This window comes from Sciurus vulgaris, assembly GCF_902686455.1.
Source record: "Sciurus vulgaris genome assembly, chromosome: 3".
NCBI lineage: Eukaryota > Metazoa > Chordata > Mammalia > Rodentia > Sciuridae > Sciurus > Sciurus vulgaris.
The window spans coordinates 15,334,670-15,351,469 of NC_136463.1; the positions used below are offsets into that span (position 1 = coordinate 15,334,670).

The following is a 16,800-nucleotide window of genomic DNA, read 5'->3' on the forward strand; positions in this document are numbered from 1 at the left end:
CTAGGATTTTTCCTAGTCAGTTATCTTCTCAGTGGTGGGGAATAAAATGATACAATACCCTACAAGTTCTCCTCATGGGAAACACTGTACTTTCTGACTATTAATGATATCCAACTATAGAGGGGTACAGGCAAGATTTTCCAAGGACTACAGTAATTTTAAGATCTCAAACTAAAAAAAATAAAAAGGACCAAAAAAAAAAAAAAAAAAAAAAAAAGAAAAGAAAGAAAAAAAGAAGAGGGCGGGAATGTAGCCCCAGTGGTAAAGTACCCCTGGGTGCAATCCCCAGAACAAAGAAAAAAAAAGGCAAATGCCACATCAATGCCTCTTTTTCTAAGGATCTGTTTTCAGAAATCATAATCAATTAAATATGTTTTATAAAATTTAAAATCATCATAACACATTTATTGATTTTTACGTATGTCTCTTCAGTTTGGGGCCATATGTACACACAATTTATATTAATGTTTTCATGATAGTCGCTCAGTTTTCTAACTTATTTTTTCACTTAAATCACAAACATTTTTCTATGCTAATACATAATCTTCATAATTCTAAGTTTAAAAGTATATAGAATTGTCTTGAATGGATATGCCATAATTTAACTAACCAATTTTTGTGGTTGTTATTGTCATTTTATCCCTACTGGGGACTGAACCCAGGGCACTCTACTACTAGACTACATTTCTGGTCCTTTTAATCTTAAGACAGGGTCTCGCTAAGTTGCCCAAGCTGTCCTCAAACTTGCAATCTTCCTGCTTCAGTATCCAAGTCACTGAGGTTAAATCTTTCAAACAGCTCTGAGAGTTGTGGCAACATCTGAAATCATGTCACCCCATAAGTGATAGGAATGCTGATATAAAGGACCAGTTTTTTATGCCTTCTCATCAGGGGATCAGAGGAGTATAGGGATCACAACCACAGGCAGCAATCATTCAGCAACATTTCAATTCCAGCTTCTTTTGTAAGGAAGGGTTTTGCTAAAAATGGTCTCTGCTTGACTCTTGCTAACAATTCAAGAAGCACTAACATTTTATTTAGTGAATAGGTGGCAAAGGGCTCCAAAAAAATGACATAGCTCCTGTACTTGGGGAGCTTATAATCTTTTGGGGCAAAACTTAGAACTGTGCAACAACTAGATGGCAACAACTGAACAACAACAGACTAGTGTACAAAACATATCAATGACCAAAGGAATTAGGAATAATCAAAATGGCTTCAGTCAGAAATGCTGACTAAATTATAGCAGGTAAATCAAAATGGATCCCCAAATAAAAGATGATAGCAATGAACTGGCAAAGAGGAAAAAAGAACAGTGGTCTCTGTAGTAGAGGAGCATATGATGAAGAATATGGGAAGATGAGATTAGGGAGATAAAAGCAGAGACATTCAGTTTGAAATCTGGATGGGAGGCTAAATTCAGATTTTACTAGATAGGCAATAAGGAAGGATTATATGGAGGAGACAGCTTGAACAGAGAAATGAAATATAATGACATGATACTTTCCCAAAACATATCCAGAAAAAAAGATACACTGGGGATCAAAAAGACCTCTCCTTATGCACAGGGACATATGCATTCTCTGTGCTTCTTCCTAATCAATAAGACACTCCAGCACATAAGTCTCTTCAGAAAATAGATAACCATGAGTACCATTCCACCTAAACTCTATCCTGCCATGGCACACTCACAGTTCTCATGCAGTCATGTCAGCTGTCCACAGTTGCCTATGTTCAAGTGTAAGGAAAGGAAAAAGTGTCAAGAAACCTTTAGGAACATGCATCTAAAGAAATCTGGCAGATTCTGACTGCAAGTGTTCTCATGAAATGTAGGCTCTCAGGGACAATTTGGCAGAAGAAGGTGCACAGGGGTAATTCCCCATTTCTGATGGCCCCTATAGATTGCCTGCCACTTGTAGGACAGCCGTTGGTAAGTTACAAGAAGCCCTCCAACCCATGGCCTTTTCTCTATTGAACAGAAGGAAAATGTGTTTCCTACATGTGTCTCAAGGGAGAGGCAAAACTGCTGAGCTGTAGGAGTTCACAAGCATGATCATTTCAAGTTCTTGACAGCCTTTACTAAACCTCACGCTTACACTAATCAACTCTCTCATGGTGGGGGCAAAATCTAATTGAAAACATAAATACAGAGAAAAGAATTTTCTACTTTATCATAAAGCGTTTTCTTTCCTACCACACTATTAGCTAAATAACCATTAGTTGTAAATTTGAAACTGACAATCTGGGTCTCAATGAAATCAAACACAGAAGGTTTGCTGGCCACCAACAACAGTGGGCTGGCCTGTGCTTATGCCCACACTTTGGCAGAGGCCATGGCATATAAAATTCTGCCAAGGAAGCAAGGTAAGCCTGAAGGAACGCAAGTTTTGTCTTCAACTGCTGGGTCATGACAGGGGATACTTACATGGTTTCTGTCCTGGGACAGCAGCAATATCCTAAGGCTTTTCATACTTGAGCTTCTATCCAAAATGTCAATTGCTTTATCAAGATCATCTTGGTTTTTCAGCAGGATGGAGAGCTGTGACATGGTATACAGAAAAATTAAATCATAAAATATGAATCTATTTCAATGCTTTAATTTTCAAACAGAAAAAAATTAAAAATAAGCAGAGCGCAGCGCGGTGCATGCTTGTAATCCTAGCAGCTTGGGAGGCTGAGACAGGAGGATTGCGAGTTCAAAGCCAGTCTCAGCAATAGTAAGGTGCTAAGCAACTCAGAAAGATCCTGTCTCTAAATAAAATATAAAATAGGGCTGGGGATGTGGCTCAGTGGTCGAGTGCCTCTGAGTTCAATCTCTGAAAAAAAATTTAAAATAAGTCTGGAGAAAAAAATTCTCATTGGATACTATGGGGTCTTAAAAGAGCTACATGAACTCAGACTTTTTTTCCCTCCAAGTGGACAATTCAATATTTTTTAGTAACTTTTCAGAGCTGTGGAACCATCATCATAATTATTATTGAAGTGCCCAGAGGCACTTTACCACTGAGAGATACATCCCCAGGCCTTTTTATTTTTTATTTTGAGACAAGGTGAAAGTTGCTAAGGCTGGCCTTAAACTCCCAATTCTCCTGCCTCAGTCTCCCTAGTTGCTGGGATTACAGGTGTGCACCACTGCAACTGGTACCCCAATTAAATTTTAAAAGATTGCCATCATTCCAAAAAGATTTCTTATACCTATTTACAGTCACTCCCCCTTCCCACCTCCAGCCCCAGGTAGCCACTAATCTACTTTCTGTCTCTATAGATTTGCCTTTTCTGGACATTTTATATAAATGGAATCAAACAATTTATACATATTCAATTCAACTCAAAGATTCCCAATCATCTGCATCTAGCTTCTTTCACTTAGCTTAATGTTTCTGAGTTCATCCATGCTGCAGCACATCTCAGCAACTTAGCAAGGCTCTCAGCAACTCAGTAAGACCCGTCTCTAAATAAAATTTTAAAAGGGCAGGGGATGTGGCTCAGTGGTTAAATGCTCCTGGGTTCAATCCCAGTACAAAAAAAAAAAAAAGAGAGATCATTGGAATAGGTGTTAACATTCAAATCAGCTATAATTTAAAAAATGCATAAGAATCTGGTACACTGAATACATAGAGAACTCTTAAAATTCAACAATAAGGGCTGGGGTCATAGCTCAGTGGTAGAGTGCTTGCCTGGCACTCGTGAGGCACTGGGTTTGATTCTCAGCACCACATAAAAAATAACATAAAGGTATTGTGTCCATCTACAACTAAAAATATATTTTTTAAAAAATTCTCCAATAAAACAACAAATAATCAAATTTTTTCAATGGGCAAAGAATTTGAATAGACATATGTCCCAAGATAAACAAATGGTCCAAAGCACATGAAAAGATGCTCAAAATCAGCAGTCATTAGTGAAAAGCAAATTAAAACCACGATGACACACTACTTAACATCTACTAAGACGGCTATTAAAAAGAAAAAACATGGGCTGGGGTGGCTCAGTGGAAGAGTGCTTGCCTAGCACATGTGAGGCACAGGGTTTGATTCTCAACACCACATAAAGAATAAATAAATAAAATAAAGGTAGTGGACCATCTACAACTAAAAAAAAAATTTAAGAAGAAAAAAGAAAAAACGGGCTGAGTGGTAGGGTGCTTGGCTAGACAGCATGAGGCCCTGAGTTCAATTCCCTGCACTGAAAATAATTTTTGAAAAGATAGAAAGAAAAAGAAAATAACAACTAGGGATTATAGTTCAGTACAGTTTAGTGGTGTGGTGCCTGCCTAGCCCTGGGTTCTATCCCTGGGGGGAGGGGGAGAGGAAAGAGAACAAGCGTTTACTAGGACAGTGGAGAACTTATAAACTGCTGGAAGGAATGTACAATGGTGCAGCTATTTTTTTTTTAATGCAGTCTTTCACTTCCTGTATTTGCTATCTTTTTTAAATACCTTTATTTTATTTATTTATTTCTATATGGTGCTGAGGGTCCAACCAGTGCCTCACACATGCTAGGCAAGCACCCTGCCACTGAGCTACAACCCCAACCCCTGATGCAACTATTATAGAAAAGTCAGGCAGTTAAACAAAAGTTAGAGAGTTGATGTATAACCTAGCAAATCCACTTGTAAGTATATTTAAGAAGTGAAAAGAGGTAGAATGCTTGCCTTGCAAGCATAAGGCTCTGGGTTCAATCCCTAGCACCGAAAAAAAAAAAAAAAAGAAGTAAGAACATATATTCACATAAAAACATACACAGAGGCTGGGGTGCAGTTGAGTGGTAGAGTACTTGCCTAGAATGTGCAAGGTCCTGGGGTTCAATCCCTAGTACCGGGAGAGGGAAAAAAATCTTATACATGGAGTTGTGGCTGGAGTTGTGACTCAGTGGTAGAGCACATTTGCCTGGCACATGTGAGGCCTTGGGTTTGGTCCTCAGCACCACATATAAATAAATAAAATAAAAGATCCGTTGACAACAAAAAATTTTAAAAAAACCTTGTACAATAAATGTACACATAGCAGCATTATTTATCATCACCAAAAACTGGAAATAAATGTCTATCTACAGATGAATGGTTACAGAAAAAATGATATATCCACATAATGGAATATTCATGATTCAGTCACAAAGAGAGGTGAAGTATTAACACATGCTACGAAATGGATGAAATTTGAAAACACAGGCTTAGTGTCACAAAAGATCACATATTATATGATTTCACTTATATGAAATATTCAGAATATATAAATCCAAAGAGAGAGAGACTAGGTTAAGACGTTGCTTAGAGCTGGGCGAAAAAGAGAATGGGGAATTACTGCTAATGGGTACAGGATTTTTTGAGGTGATAAAAATGTTTTTTAATTAGTTGGTGTTACTGGTTGCACAACTCTACTAAGAACCACTGAATTGTATACTTTAATGAGATGAATTTTATGGTAGGTGAATTGTATCTCAATAATACCATTGTTACAAAAATATAAACAGTCAGGAGCTATGGTATATGCCTATAATTCCAGCCACTCAGGAGGCTGAGGCAGGAGAATCCCAAGTTCAAGGCCTGCTTGGGCAACTTCATAAAGGCTGAGGGTGTAGCTCAGTGGTAAAGTATACCTGGGTTCAAGCACTAGTACTGGGGGGGAGGGGCAAGAAGAAGAAAAGAAAAAAATATATAAAATAAAACCTCAATGGATTTTTCATTTCGGAGTCTCAAATCCTGACAGGGCAGAATTTAGGAGCAACCAAAAGAACGAAAAGGAGGAATTTTATTTATTTATTTTGAAGAACAAAAAAGATTTCTTTATTGCCTTATATAATGTATACCACACTGCTGGTGGTCCTTAGATTACCAGAGAAAATTCCCACTTGCTTGTAATAAATCTCAACTCTGGTAACTCATGTTTCCACCTTGAATGCAGCATTAAAGCTGTTGAAATGGAACAAGCACAGGCTTAGAGCCAGATGGACCCATTTTCTAACCCCCATCTCTTCCACATAGGGGCTTGCCAAAGCAGGCCAATAGTACAACTAAAATGAGGAATTTTAAATTAACAAAATGTAAACTGGTCAACTCCTGATCATTGACATTAACAAAGTATGGACAGCAAAAATAGTTAAGATGCATGATCTAAAATAATTAAAAACAGTATCTAAATTTGGCTTTAAATTAATATCTATACGAACATTTAAAATAAGGGAATGCTCAATATTCTAAGCAGTTGTTGACTAGCAAAAGAGTATGAAAATATTTAGGAACATTTAGGGACAGGTGGCTTTTTTTTCCCCCCAGTACAAGGGATTGAATTCAGCACCTTGTACATGCTACACAAGTATTCTTCCACTATGCTACATCCCCAACCCTACATTTACAATTCTTTTGTTTTGGATACTGGCAATTGAACCCAAGGATACTTAACTCCTAAGCTACATCCCCAGCTCTTTTATTTTGAGACAAGGTCTAAGTTGCTGAGGCTCATTTTGAACTTGCAATCCTCCTGTCTCAGCTTCCAGAGTCACTGGGACTACAGGCATGTGTCACCAAGTCCAGTTAATTATCTATTTTTTGATAAGTCTATGCTGAAAAGAACCCCGCACCTACAAAGTGCAAAGGAGACAAAATAAGTTCTGGCCCTGGTACCATACCTGATTCTACCATGGAATATTAGATCTACCTGCAACCAATGAGTGGGAGGAATGGAAATAACTGTGCTATTTCTCATATAGTAAAAAAACAGAAATTTCAGAGTTGTTAGAATTAAGAAAAGGGGCTCCAGAAAATGAAAATCTGCAGATGATAATAGAGGAAAAGACTAAAAAACATAAAAAATGCTCAGTTAAAACAGGAAGAAATAAAAGTAGGCATCTATTCCTCTTTTTTTTTTTTAAATTTCTTGAAGCAGTTATTTCTCCTGTCCCTGCACTGTTCATCTCTCTCACCTCATTGTTCATGTAATGTAGATCAAGAGGTTGCCCAAATACTGTTGTCACCTTGTGCTCCACATCTTCATATCTCACAGGTCGGCTGAATGCTATAATTCTGAAAAGAAACAGAAAGGTTGGTTAACTGTATATTTACAATGTAGGATTGAGAATGACCTGCATATATTTTCCCTTTCTTCTCAACATAGGATTCTCTTTATTCTTTCACTCAGTTTGCTTCTTCTTTATTGTTTTCTTTTATTTTCTTATCTATCTTTCCCTTTTCACCCTTCACCTAAAGCACCTCTCAGATCTGACAATTGCTCTCGGAACCATACTGCAATCTCACTTTTCCTTCTACTACTTTAGCTTGCATCTTTCTTCCAATGACAGCATCACAGAAGGCCACTGGGCTTAAAAATTATGTTCTAAATACTCTTGTTAGGAAATAAGCTAGAAAAATCAGAGATCAAAACACCAGGTCTGGAAACATGATGTCAATTCCTAAGTGACTCACTCAGCTCTAAGATCTTTTCCACTGTTCCTTTTTGAGATGGCACAGAAATCTCAATATGATTACCCTCAGAATTAAGATTTTCTAGCATGGAGTTATAGGAATTCCCTTGAGTGCCTCAGACATGGTAGTCAAGTGCTCTACCACTGAGCTACAACACCAGCCTTCCCTTGAGTTTTTGATATGCTTGATCGATTTTCTTAACCAGTATTCCATCTGGGCATGAAAGTAGTGTTGATATTGAAGTTTTTCTAGGGAAATTCATTAGGCCAGTTCAAACAACAAGTTCTATAAACATAAGGTAGAGTAAAAACTTCAGTAAAGAGGTATTAAAATATAGTTTGTTATTAAATCCTCCAGCAAAATTTAAAAAGTAGGGATAGATGAAACAAGATTGGCAAAATATTGGTAATGCTGAAGCTGAATGACAGGTCCATGGGGGTTCAGTATAGTATTTTATCAACTTTTGTGTGTGTTTGATATTTTCATAGTAAACTGTTTTAATGCATGTATTAGGTTGAATTACATAGGGCTGCTAATAGTCAACCATTTTTGATATAAAAAAGTAGCAAAAAAAGTAGCAATTTCCAATAGGTCCAACCCAATTCTAGAACCTAATTCAATAAAAATAGGCAAAGAGAAAAATGAAACGGAAGAGAACATCAGAAACATACACTCTCTCTTTCTCTCTCTCTCTCACACACACACACACACACACACACACACACACACACACACACACACACACCGGATTAAAAAAATAAAATCTTGGCCAGGTGCAGCAGCACACATCTGTAGTTCCAGCTATTCAGGAAGCTGAGGCAGGAGGATCACAGATCACTTAGGTCTAAGAGTTCAAGACCAGCCTAAGCAATACGGTGAGACTCCATCTCAAAAAAAACTCTCAAAGGGCTGAGGCTGTGGCTTAGTGGTAGAGCACTTGCCTCACATGTGTGAGGCACTGGGTTCGACTGTGAGCACAACATATAAATAAACGAATAAAAAATAAAGCCCATCAACAACTAAAAAAATTTTTTTAATTTTAAAAAAATCTTTAAAAAAATTCTTAGAGTTAGGAAGGTCTTCCTAAGTATAACATGAAATATAGAAGACAAGGGAGAAGACAGACTTGAGGATAAAAATTGAAACTTTCAATCACAAAATAAATAAAAAACAACATTGTTAAAAGAACAAATATTGAATTTAGAGAAAATACTTAACAAAAAATCAACAAGACAAAAAAAATAGAGATAATTTACAGGAGACTTATGAATTGATAATTCACACATGAAAAGATATCCCATGAAATTGGGAAAACACATACTTTAAAAACCTTCATATCTTAGTATACCTAGGCAAGACAAAAATCACACTACTGGTACAGCTGCAGAACTCAGTTATAGGCTCTGCATTTCTTGCCATCCCCCATGCTGACAGGAGGAAGTGTGTGGCTCTTTCATATCTTTCCTGTCCCCTAGAGTGGGAAATGGTATAACCACTGAGTTTTAATAAAATATGACCAGATAAAATTTCTTTAATGTTCTTCTGTACTAGATTGGCTCCAATCAATGAGCCAAGGTTTTTATAAAAACCTTCATCATCTAGAATTGTTATTCAATATATCAGTCACTAGCCACATGTGGCTATTTAAATTAATTAATTAATTAGTTTGGGGGAGGGTACCAGGGATTGAATCCAGAAGTGCTTAACTTCTGAGCCACATTGCCAGCCCATTTTATATTTTATTTTGAGACACAGTCTCACTAAGTTGCTGAGGCTAGCTTTGAACTTGCAATCCTCTTGCGTAAGCTTCCTGAGCTGCTGGGATTATAGGAATGGCCAACACACCCAGCTTTAAATTTAAAGCATTTGAATTAAAATTAAATTGGTTCCTCAGTCTCACCAGCCACATGTGTCTACTGGCCAGTGTATTGGACAGCACAGATACAGAACATTTCCATTACAGCAAAAAGTTCTACTAGACAACTCTGATAGAAACCATAATCTATACTTCAGGAAGGTAATTTCCCCATAATTTTCCTTTTGGAAGTTATATTGCCAACTATATTCATTTGTCTCCACTGAAAAAATCCATTCATACCTCCCCTGACCCTACTCCATCAACTGTCCCAAGCAGTGTCAGGTACTATCTAGATGTTAGCTAGATGGGTTACCTTAGATAGAGGGGCTTTATGTAGCCTTTGGAAAGAATGGTTTTCCATTAATTCCTAATACCAAATCATATTCATCTCATCGGGGCCTCAGCAGTAGTTCAAAAGGGGCCAGCCTTTCTGGATAAAAACGCCAGAAGCCCACTCAGATGTCCCTCCCTAGCACAGTACTAGAAAATGATCAAGTTCAGAGATTAAATTTTCCCGAACTTCGTCTGGAAATGAGCAACTCAAAACCCCTAAAAGCTGCCCAAAGTCTGGTCAAAATCAGAAACCAGAACTTTTAAGATTTGGTAGGGCTCAAGCTGTTGCCATCATAGGTACTACTTAGGCAATTTTAGGCCTATGCTTCAAAGAGGGATCTACATCCCAGACAACAACCTCCATGTTATCTGCCACTAAGGTTTTCAAAGGGAAAGAGTCCTTCTTTTCTGCCCCAGCGACTAAGAGGAAGGAGGGTCAGGAGTCTGGTCCCCACCCTTCTAAAACAAAGGGAAAGTCCACTGCCGGAGCATGGACACCTGACATGAATGAATGGGAAAAGTCACTATTTCTTTGCTTTTTTCTGTAAATTCTAATTCTATAAGGGCCTACATTTAGAAAAATCCTACCATATTCCCTATAGTTTAAAGAAATCCACAACAACTTTCTCTACAAAATCTTGACATGAAATACATGTAACTAGAGCTGTCTGGCAAAGAGCAGCATGAACTTGGCTTCCCTGTGCTCTTTCTAAAGTCTCCAATTCCACATATAGTACACAAACAGGGAAATGTCAGCTCCATAAAAAGAGAATACAGTTTTCAAAACCTTGATACCAACATTCTGCCACTCAGGGCTTCAGAAGGCCATTCCTGCCTGACCACCTTAAATATTTGTGGTTTCAATTTGGCAGTTTCTTTGAAGCCAAACACACACAGTTTCTCAGTATAAGTCTGTTCACTGTAACTGCACACCACTTTGGGAACAGGGAATTCAGAAGAGCATAACTGCATAATTAGGCTCCAACACAATTGAGCTTTTGATTTCATATCTACTTCTGAAAATTCTTTGCTGCTCCAAGTTTGGCTGTCCTTCCAAAACTCAGTCAGGTCAGAAAGTGTGAAAAGCAGCAACTATGAAGTGGCAATTTAACTTCCTTGCTTCCGAGGAAACAGAATGAACAGCTGGGGACAGATCTCAGAAAACCTCCTTCCTTCAGGCCTGAAACTCACGTGGGTGAGCAGGACCTTGGTTCCATAGACCACACTTTCCACAAGGTTTCTATCAGGCAGTCTCTGACAAACTTGCAGGTTGTGAATGGATCTTATTAGGGGAGAACAGTAATCATCAGTCTCCCCTGGACCTAGCTTCAAATTGGGTTGAGAAGTACCAGCTACAGACAACTCACAGCATGAAGAATGTGTAGAGGTACTAAGGTCCTGTGGTGGGACTCTTTAAAGTAGAAAGATCTTCTCATTGGCATGCTCTTCACCTCTTCAAATGCTCAAACAAGAGAAAAAAGGGGAATAGCAATGGGAAAGAGAGGCAAAGTGTGGGAAACAAATACTGAAAGGTACACTTAGATACACATGGACCATATGCATACACATAACAGGGTCCCAAATATTGCTCAAACAGAGTTCTGTATGCTTTTAAAATGTTTTTCCTTAACTAACCTGAGAAAGAAGTGGAGTCACATTTTTTTCTCATCTGAGAACTTCTACCTTGGCTTCTCACAAAATAATAACAATAATAAAAATAACAATGACAGATACTAAAATATCCACAATGGAGGAGACAGAAGAGTTTAGTAACATTACTTTCACTAATGAGGTTAAGATTCAGAATAGACTTTAAAAAAACAAAAAAAACAAACAAACAAAAAAAAATGTCCCTCTTTCTATGCCCTTAAAGGTTCTGAAATCTTTTAAAACTGATAGACTTGGTACAGCTTCCCGTGTCCTAAAGACATCATGAAGAAACTTTCAATTCACCCAACTTTCAATGGCCCCAATGTAGACAAAGCCAGGGCAATTCTACAGAAAACAGGGATGGCACCATGTCACAGGACCATCCTGACCTCCCTTTAATGTTCAGAGGTGGCACGGTTCCAGTTGTCTGGAAGCCATGACTTGGAGTAGAAACAGAGCTCTCATTTCCTCCTCTAGTAAAATAACAATAACAGAACAGAGCAGAATAGAACATCAGCAACTGAAATGGATTCCAATTCTAAGAGCAGAAACAGGGTTCGACTGGTAGGTGAAACTTTCCCCTTTATGCCCATTCATGCCCGTGCCCCAGCCAGTGTTCCCACGGGGAACGTGACAGGGTCTGGCTTCCCAAAGTCAATGCTTTCTGATAGCTGAAGCACACATGAACACAAGCACCGATTAGAAGGCAACTTACCGTCTCTCCCCGTTGTGCTCAAACTTGATTCTGACATCACTCTGCCAAAAGGAATGATTGATAGGTTAGAGCATTCTCTGACATGTGTTCCTCTAGCCATTTCAATGTAAGCCGTGAGCAGTCCTTTGGCAACATTAAGCAAATATTAGCATTAAGCAAACACCTGATGGCTCCTGGTCCAATTTCCCTACCCAGAAAGGCATTCCTTTCCAGTGAGTTACAACTTCCAGTTCTAACCTCAGGGGCAACAAAGCTCTTGAGATAATATCCCTAGGTAGCTGCCCTAGCTCAACTGCCACGCTCTGAAACAGCAATTTTCTGCTTCATACACTATTTCTACAAGTGACTCTGGAATTTCTCCTACCAAATCTTTACTTCCTGACCAAGATACCTTTACTTCTTGGCTGATGCAACTATATACAAAAAGAAATCTTGATGCTGATCTTTCTAGGTATAGACCATAGGTAAGTTACTTATCCTCTGTGAGTTTTTCTTATCTGTAGGTAGGGCTAAACACATCTTGCAGAGCTGCTATGAGAATTAAATGAGATAATGTTAGTAAAACAGCTGACAAATAACAGACATGCGATAAATGATTTTTGTATCTACTGCTGCTATTATTACATAGTACTATCATGGATTTCCCATGATTCTCCCAAGGTAAAGTAAGACCCTGGACAAATTACCTAAGAAAGTGTCCCCAGTTTCATCTGAAGTAACCATCCTGTATAGCATGTAAACTCTCAGAGGGCAAGAATCACATTTATCTTGCTTCTGAATCCCCAGTGCCCAGCAAAAGGAGTGGTATATATTTGTGCTTAATAATATTTAATAAATAGACGAGTGGACTGAAGAACAGACCTGAGTGTAAGTGTCAGAAATAGGAAGAAGTATAAGTGTTAAAATGTGAAAGAACTACTTGAGAAAGAGATATTGCACAAGGAGTTTTAAAAATGACAGAAAAGGGAATAAGATATGAAAGAAGAAAAAAACAGAAAGAAGGAAAGTATGATCATCAGGAAGCCATCAAATAACAGATGAAAGTGAGAAAGAGCTCAAAGTCAATGAACAAAAATTATACAGACAAAGACAAATTAAGAGACTGTGGTTTGGGAGGGAAAAAGAGAACTTCAGAATATCTAAACAAGAAAAACATTATGTGCATGTATGAACACGCAACAATGAATCCCACTATTATGTATAATTATAATGCACCAATAAAAATAAATTTTAAAAGATGAAGAATACTTAGTAATCAAAGATGCAGAAAAGGGAGAGAGCTTGAAGGGTAGGAGAGTGCACAAAGAACTCCTTTCTCCCATTAGGGACTAGAATTCTTTTAGTCCACTGAAACAGTGTTTCTAATTTACACCACAAAAAGACCCCAAAGCACTTTAGTTTCTGTGTATTATATCCATTGATATTCACCATATTAGAAACTAAAGCTCAGAAAATTTACATTTGTTTTATTCATTTAAAAATCGCAATTAAGGCTGGGGGTGTAGCCCAGTGGTAAAGTGCTTGCCTAGCATACGTGAAGCCCTGGGTTCAAGTCCCAGTACCCCCACCACACACACAAAGCAATTAAAATAATACAGATATTTCATTAAATATAATATTTATATTAAATATAGTATTTAATACAGATTTTTATTTAAAAAACAGTATTTTCCAAAAAAATATAGTGAGAAAATGCAATTCTCTTTAATGCCTGGCCTAAGACAGCAGGATTCTCATGTTTGTTTCTGCTTTCAATCTGTTGCAATAACACATCTATCCTCTGGAAAACTCCACTGTTCGTTCTTAAGAGAATGAGGGTGAAAAGGGCAAATACCATCTAGTATTACTATAAAAAGTTTTGACCCTGAAATGGTCTTAGGAACCTCCTACAGGGTACCCAAACTGTATCTTGAGAATCACTGAGTTAGAATATAAGAATACCATCCTCTAGTCCGTTATCTTAAAAACAAGGAAAGTGAGGCTCAAAGAGTTCAGTATCCCTGGAAAGTACATACACTAAAAAGCAGACAACAAGCTGGGTACAGTGGTGCACGCCTGTAATCCCAGCAGCTCCAGAGGCTAAGGCAAGAGGATTGCAAGTTCAAAGCCAGTCTCAGCAAAAGCAAGGCGCAAAGCAACTCTGTGAGACCCTGTCTCTAAATAAAATACAAAACTAGGCTGGGAATGTGGCTCAGTGGTTGAGCCCCTGAGTTCAATCCCCAGTACCTACACATGAACACACAACACAAAGTAGACAGCAAGGCTCCCTTGAGGGACAAGGCCTGTAATGTGCTAACTCTTCAAATACAGCCCTGAGTAGGGCTCAGTGGCACATGTTCACAATCTGAGCAATTTGGAAGGCTAAGGCAAAAGGATTGCAAATTTTTTTTTTTTTTTTTTTGGTACTTGGCAATTGAACCCACAAGTACTTTACTACTTAGTTATAACCCTAGCTTTTTTTATTTTTTATTTGAGACAGGTTTCACTAAATTACTGAGGCTGGTCTCAATCTTGCAATTCTCTTGTCTTGGCCTCCCAAATTGCTGGGATTATAAATTGTATGCCACTGTGCCTGGCTTGAGCTTTTTGTAACAAGACTGTCCTAAGCATGTTATATGTTTATTAAACTAATCTGCACAACAGGTATTATTACTGTCCCTATTTTACAGAAGAAACTGAGTTACAATGAGGTTAAGGAAGTTTCCCAAAGGTCAAGTTATCACTGCTTAAAAAGCTGTGGAAGACCAGCTCTTAACTACCATGCTATGCTACGACTTAAGTGTCACACAGGTAAATGTTTATTTCACTCACACATGCAGGGCTTTAATGGAAGTGCTAAAAGAAGCAAACTACCACTGGGTTGGTGGCACATGCCTGTAATCCCAGCAACTCAAGAGGCTGAGACAGAAGGATCACAATTTAGCAAGGCCCTAAGCAACTTGGTGAAACCCTGTCTCAAAAATAAAAAATAAAAAGGGCTGGGATGTGGCTCAGTGGTAAAGCGCCCCTGAGTTAAATCCCTGGTACTCCCCCAAAAAATTAAAAAATAAAAAAAAATAAATAAGAAAGTACCAAAGGATGTCATGTGATTTACTTTTTGGAACTTATGAAGAAAGAGCTAGAAATCTCTCTATATCTGGAATAATAGTGGAGTCAGAACCAGGGGACTGGAGTATCAATCATGCAATAAGCTGGGAAACCAGTAGGGGAGCCTTTGGCTGACATTATGGGTGGATGGAGATAGAGGAGGTTGAACAGGAAGAAGGTAGGCTGCCCCATCTGATCTGCATTTTAGGTAAACACACCCACACAGACACATGTGCATGCACATGTGTATATATGTGTATATGTATATATGTGTGTGTGTGTATAGAAGGGCTGGGTTTGTGGCTCAGTGGCAGAGCGCTTGCCTAGCATGTGCGAGGCACTGGGTTTGATTCTCAGTACAGCATATAAATAAAATAAAGGTCCACTGTCAAGTAAAAAAAACTATATATATATATAAAATTTTTTAAAAAAGCAGGAAGATGGAGCAGTGCTGTGGAGAAGTTATCATATGGATTCAAGGTTTATATTAACAACAGCAGTTTTTTCATGGTCTTCTTTTTCTTCTTACCCAAAAAGCTAAGCAGTTACCATAACACATTACCTCCAAACCATGGTCCACACTGACATGCTTCACTTCCCACTCTATTCCCACAATAGCTTCTGAAGTATCCCCAGTGCTCACCTGTCTACCCCTGCAGGTGGGTTACCACAGCCTTTCAGCACTCCTGCCTACAGCTCAGCACACCTTGATGTAGCTCTCATTTTTTTTTTAATGAATGGATTTTTAAAAGTTTTAGATCTACAGAAAAACTGGACAGATAGAGCAGACTTCCCATATATTCCTCTCCCCACCACACCAAGCTCTCCCTATTATTAACATCTTATGCTAGTATGGCACATTTCCTTTTGTTACCATTAATCAACCAATATTGATACATTAACTAAAGTCCATAGTTCACTGAGATTTCCTCACTTTTTAAAAAAATTTTTATCTACTTTTTTTTCATTTTACAAAATGATAGTTTAAAAACACAATAATAGCTCTCTCATTGTTAACCTGGAACATTATATTTTGATATACCTATGAAGGAACCTCTTCAGATCCTTTATGAGACTGAAGGAACTAAATTTATTTCATTATGGGTCATAACCTGGGTACTTCTCTACATGAGGTTAGTCACAAAGGGAATTAAGCCGGGCATAGTGGTATATGTCTGTAATCCCCTCAGCTCAGGAGGCTGAGGCAGGAGAATCACAAGTTCAAAGTCAGCCTCAGCAACTTAGTGAAGCCCTGTTTCTAAATAAAATACAAAAAAGGGCTGGAATGTGGCTCAGTGGTTAAGTGTCCCTGGGTTCAAATCCTGGTACCAAAATTAAAGAGAGAGAGGAGAGAGAGAGAGAATGAATTAACTTTGCTCGAAACCACAAATCACTCCTACTCAAGTCTAACCAAACCTGTGAAAACAAGAAGTGACAAAGATGCCTTGTCTAATGTCATCACAGCCATCCCAACACAAGATGCAGGCTTCCATGTATGACATGGCATGCCCAAATCTGCTGAGTTTCTAAATCTGTTTCTCCTGTCAGGCTGACGATATGGATATAAGATAACTTAATTCAATTCCTTCCTGGCAACCATTCTCCTTGGCCTCTCTGGGGCATTGGTAGCCACGACTCGGCACTGGTAGCCGAGACTTCCTCTGGGAACCTGCTACCACTTTAACTCCTAACACTCTAACTACTTCTGCTTCTTTGCTGATTCCTCTTCTTCATGCC

At 38.3% G+C, this 16,800-nt stretch overlaps 1 protein-coding gene across 3 annotated transcripts in view; it reads right to left on the reverse strand.

Moving 5' to 3' along the window:
• Positions 1–16,800, reverse strand: part of MAP3K3 (mitogen-activated protein kinase kinase kinase 3) — a 63,018-nt gene that overhangs the window by 29,680 nt on the left and 16,538 nt on the right. For 2 of the 3 annotated variants that reach the window (XM_079132355.1, XM_079132354.1), the window contains 3 exons: positions 11,977–12,017; positions 6,922–7,021; positions 2,426–2,539 (listed from right to left, as the gene is read on the reverse strand). In XM_079132355.1, coding sequence (XP_078988481.1) covers positions 2,426–2,539; positions 6,922–7,021; positions 11,977–12,017 — 255 coding nt within the window. Of the gene's footprint in view, positions 1–2,425; positions 2,540–6,921; positions 7,022–10,978; positions 11,949–11,976; positions 12,018–16,800 lie in introns of those variants that run through there. The other variant, XM_079132356.1, reaches the window with a different exon arrangement.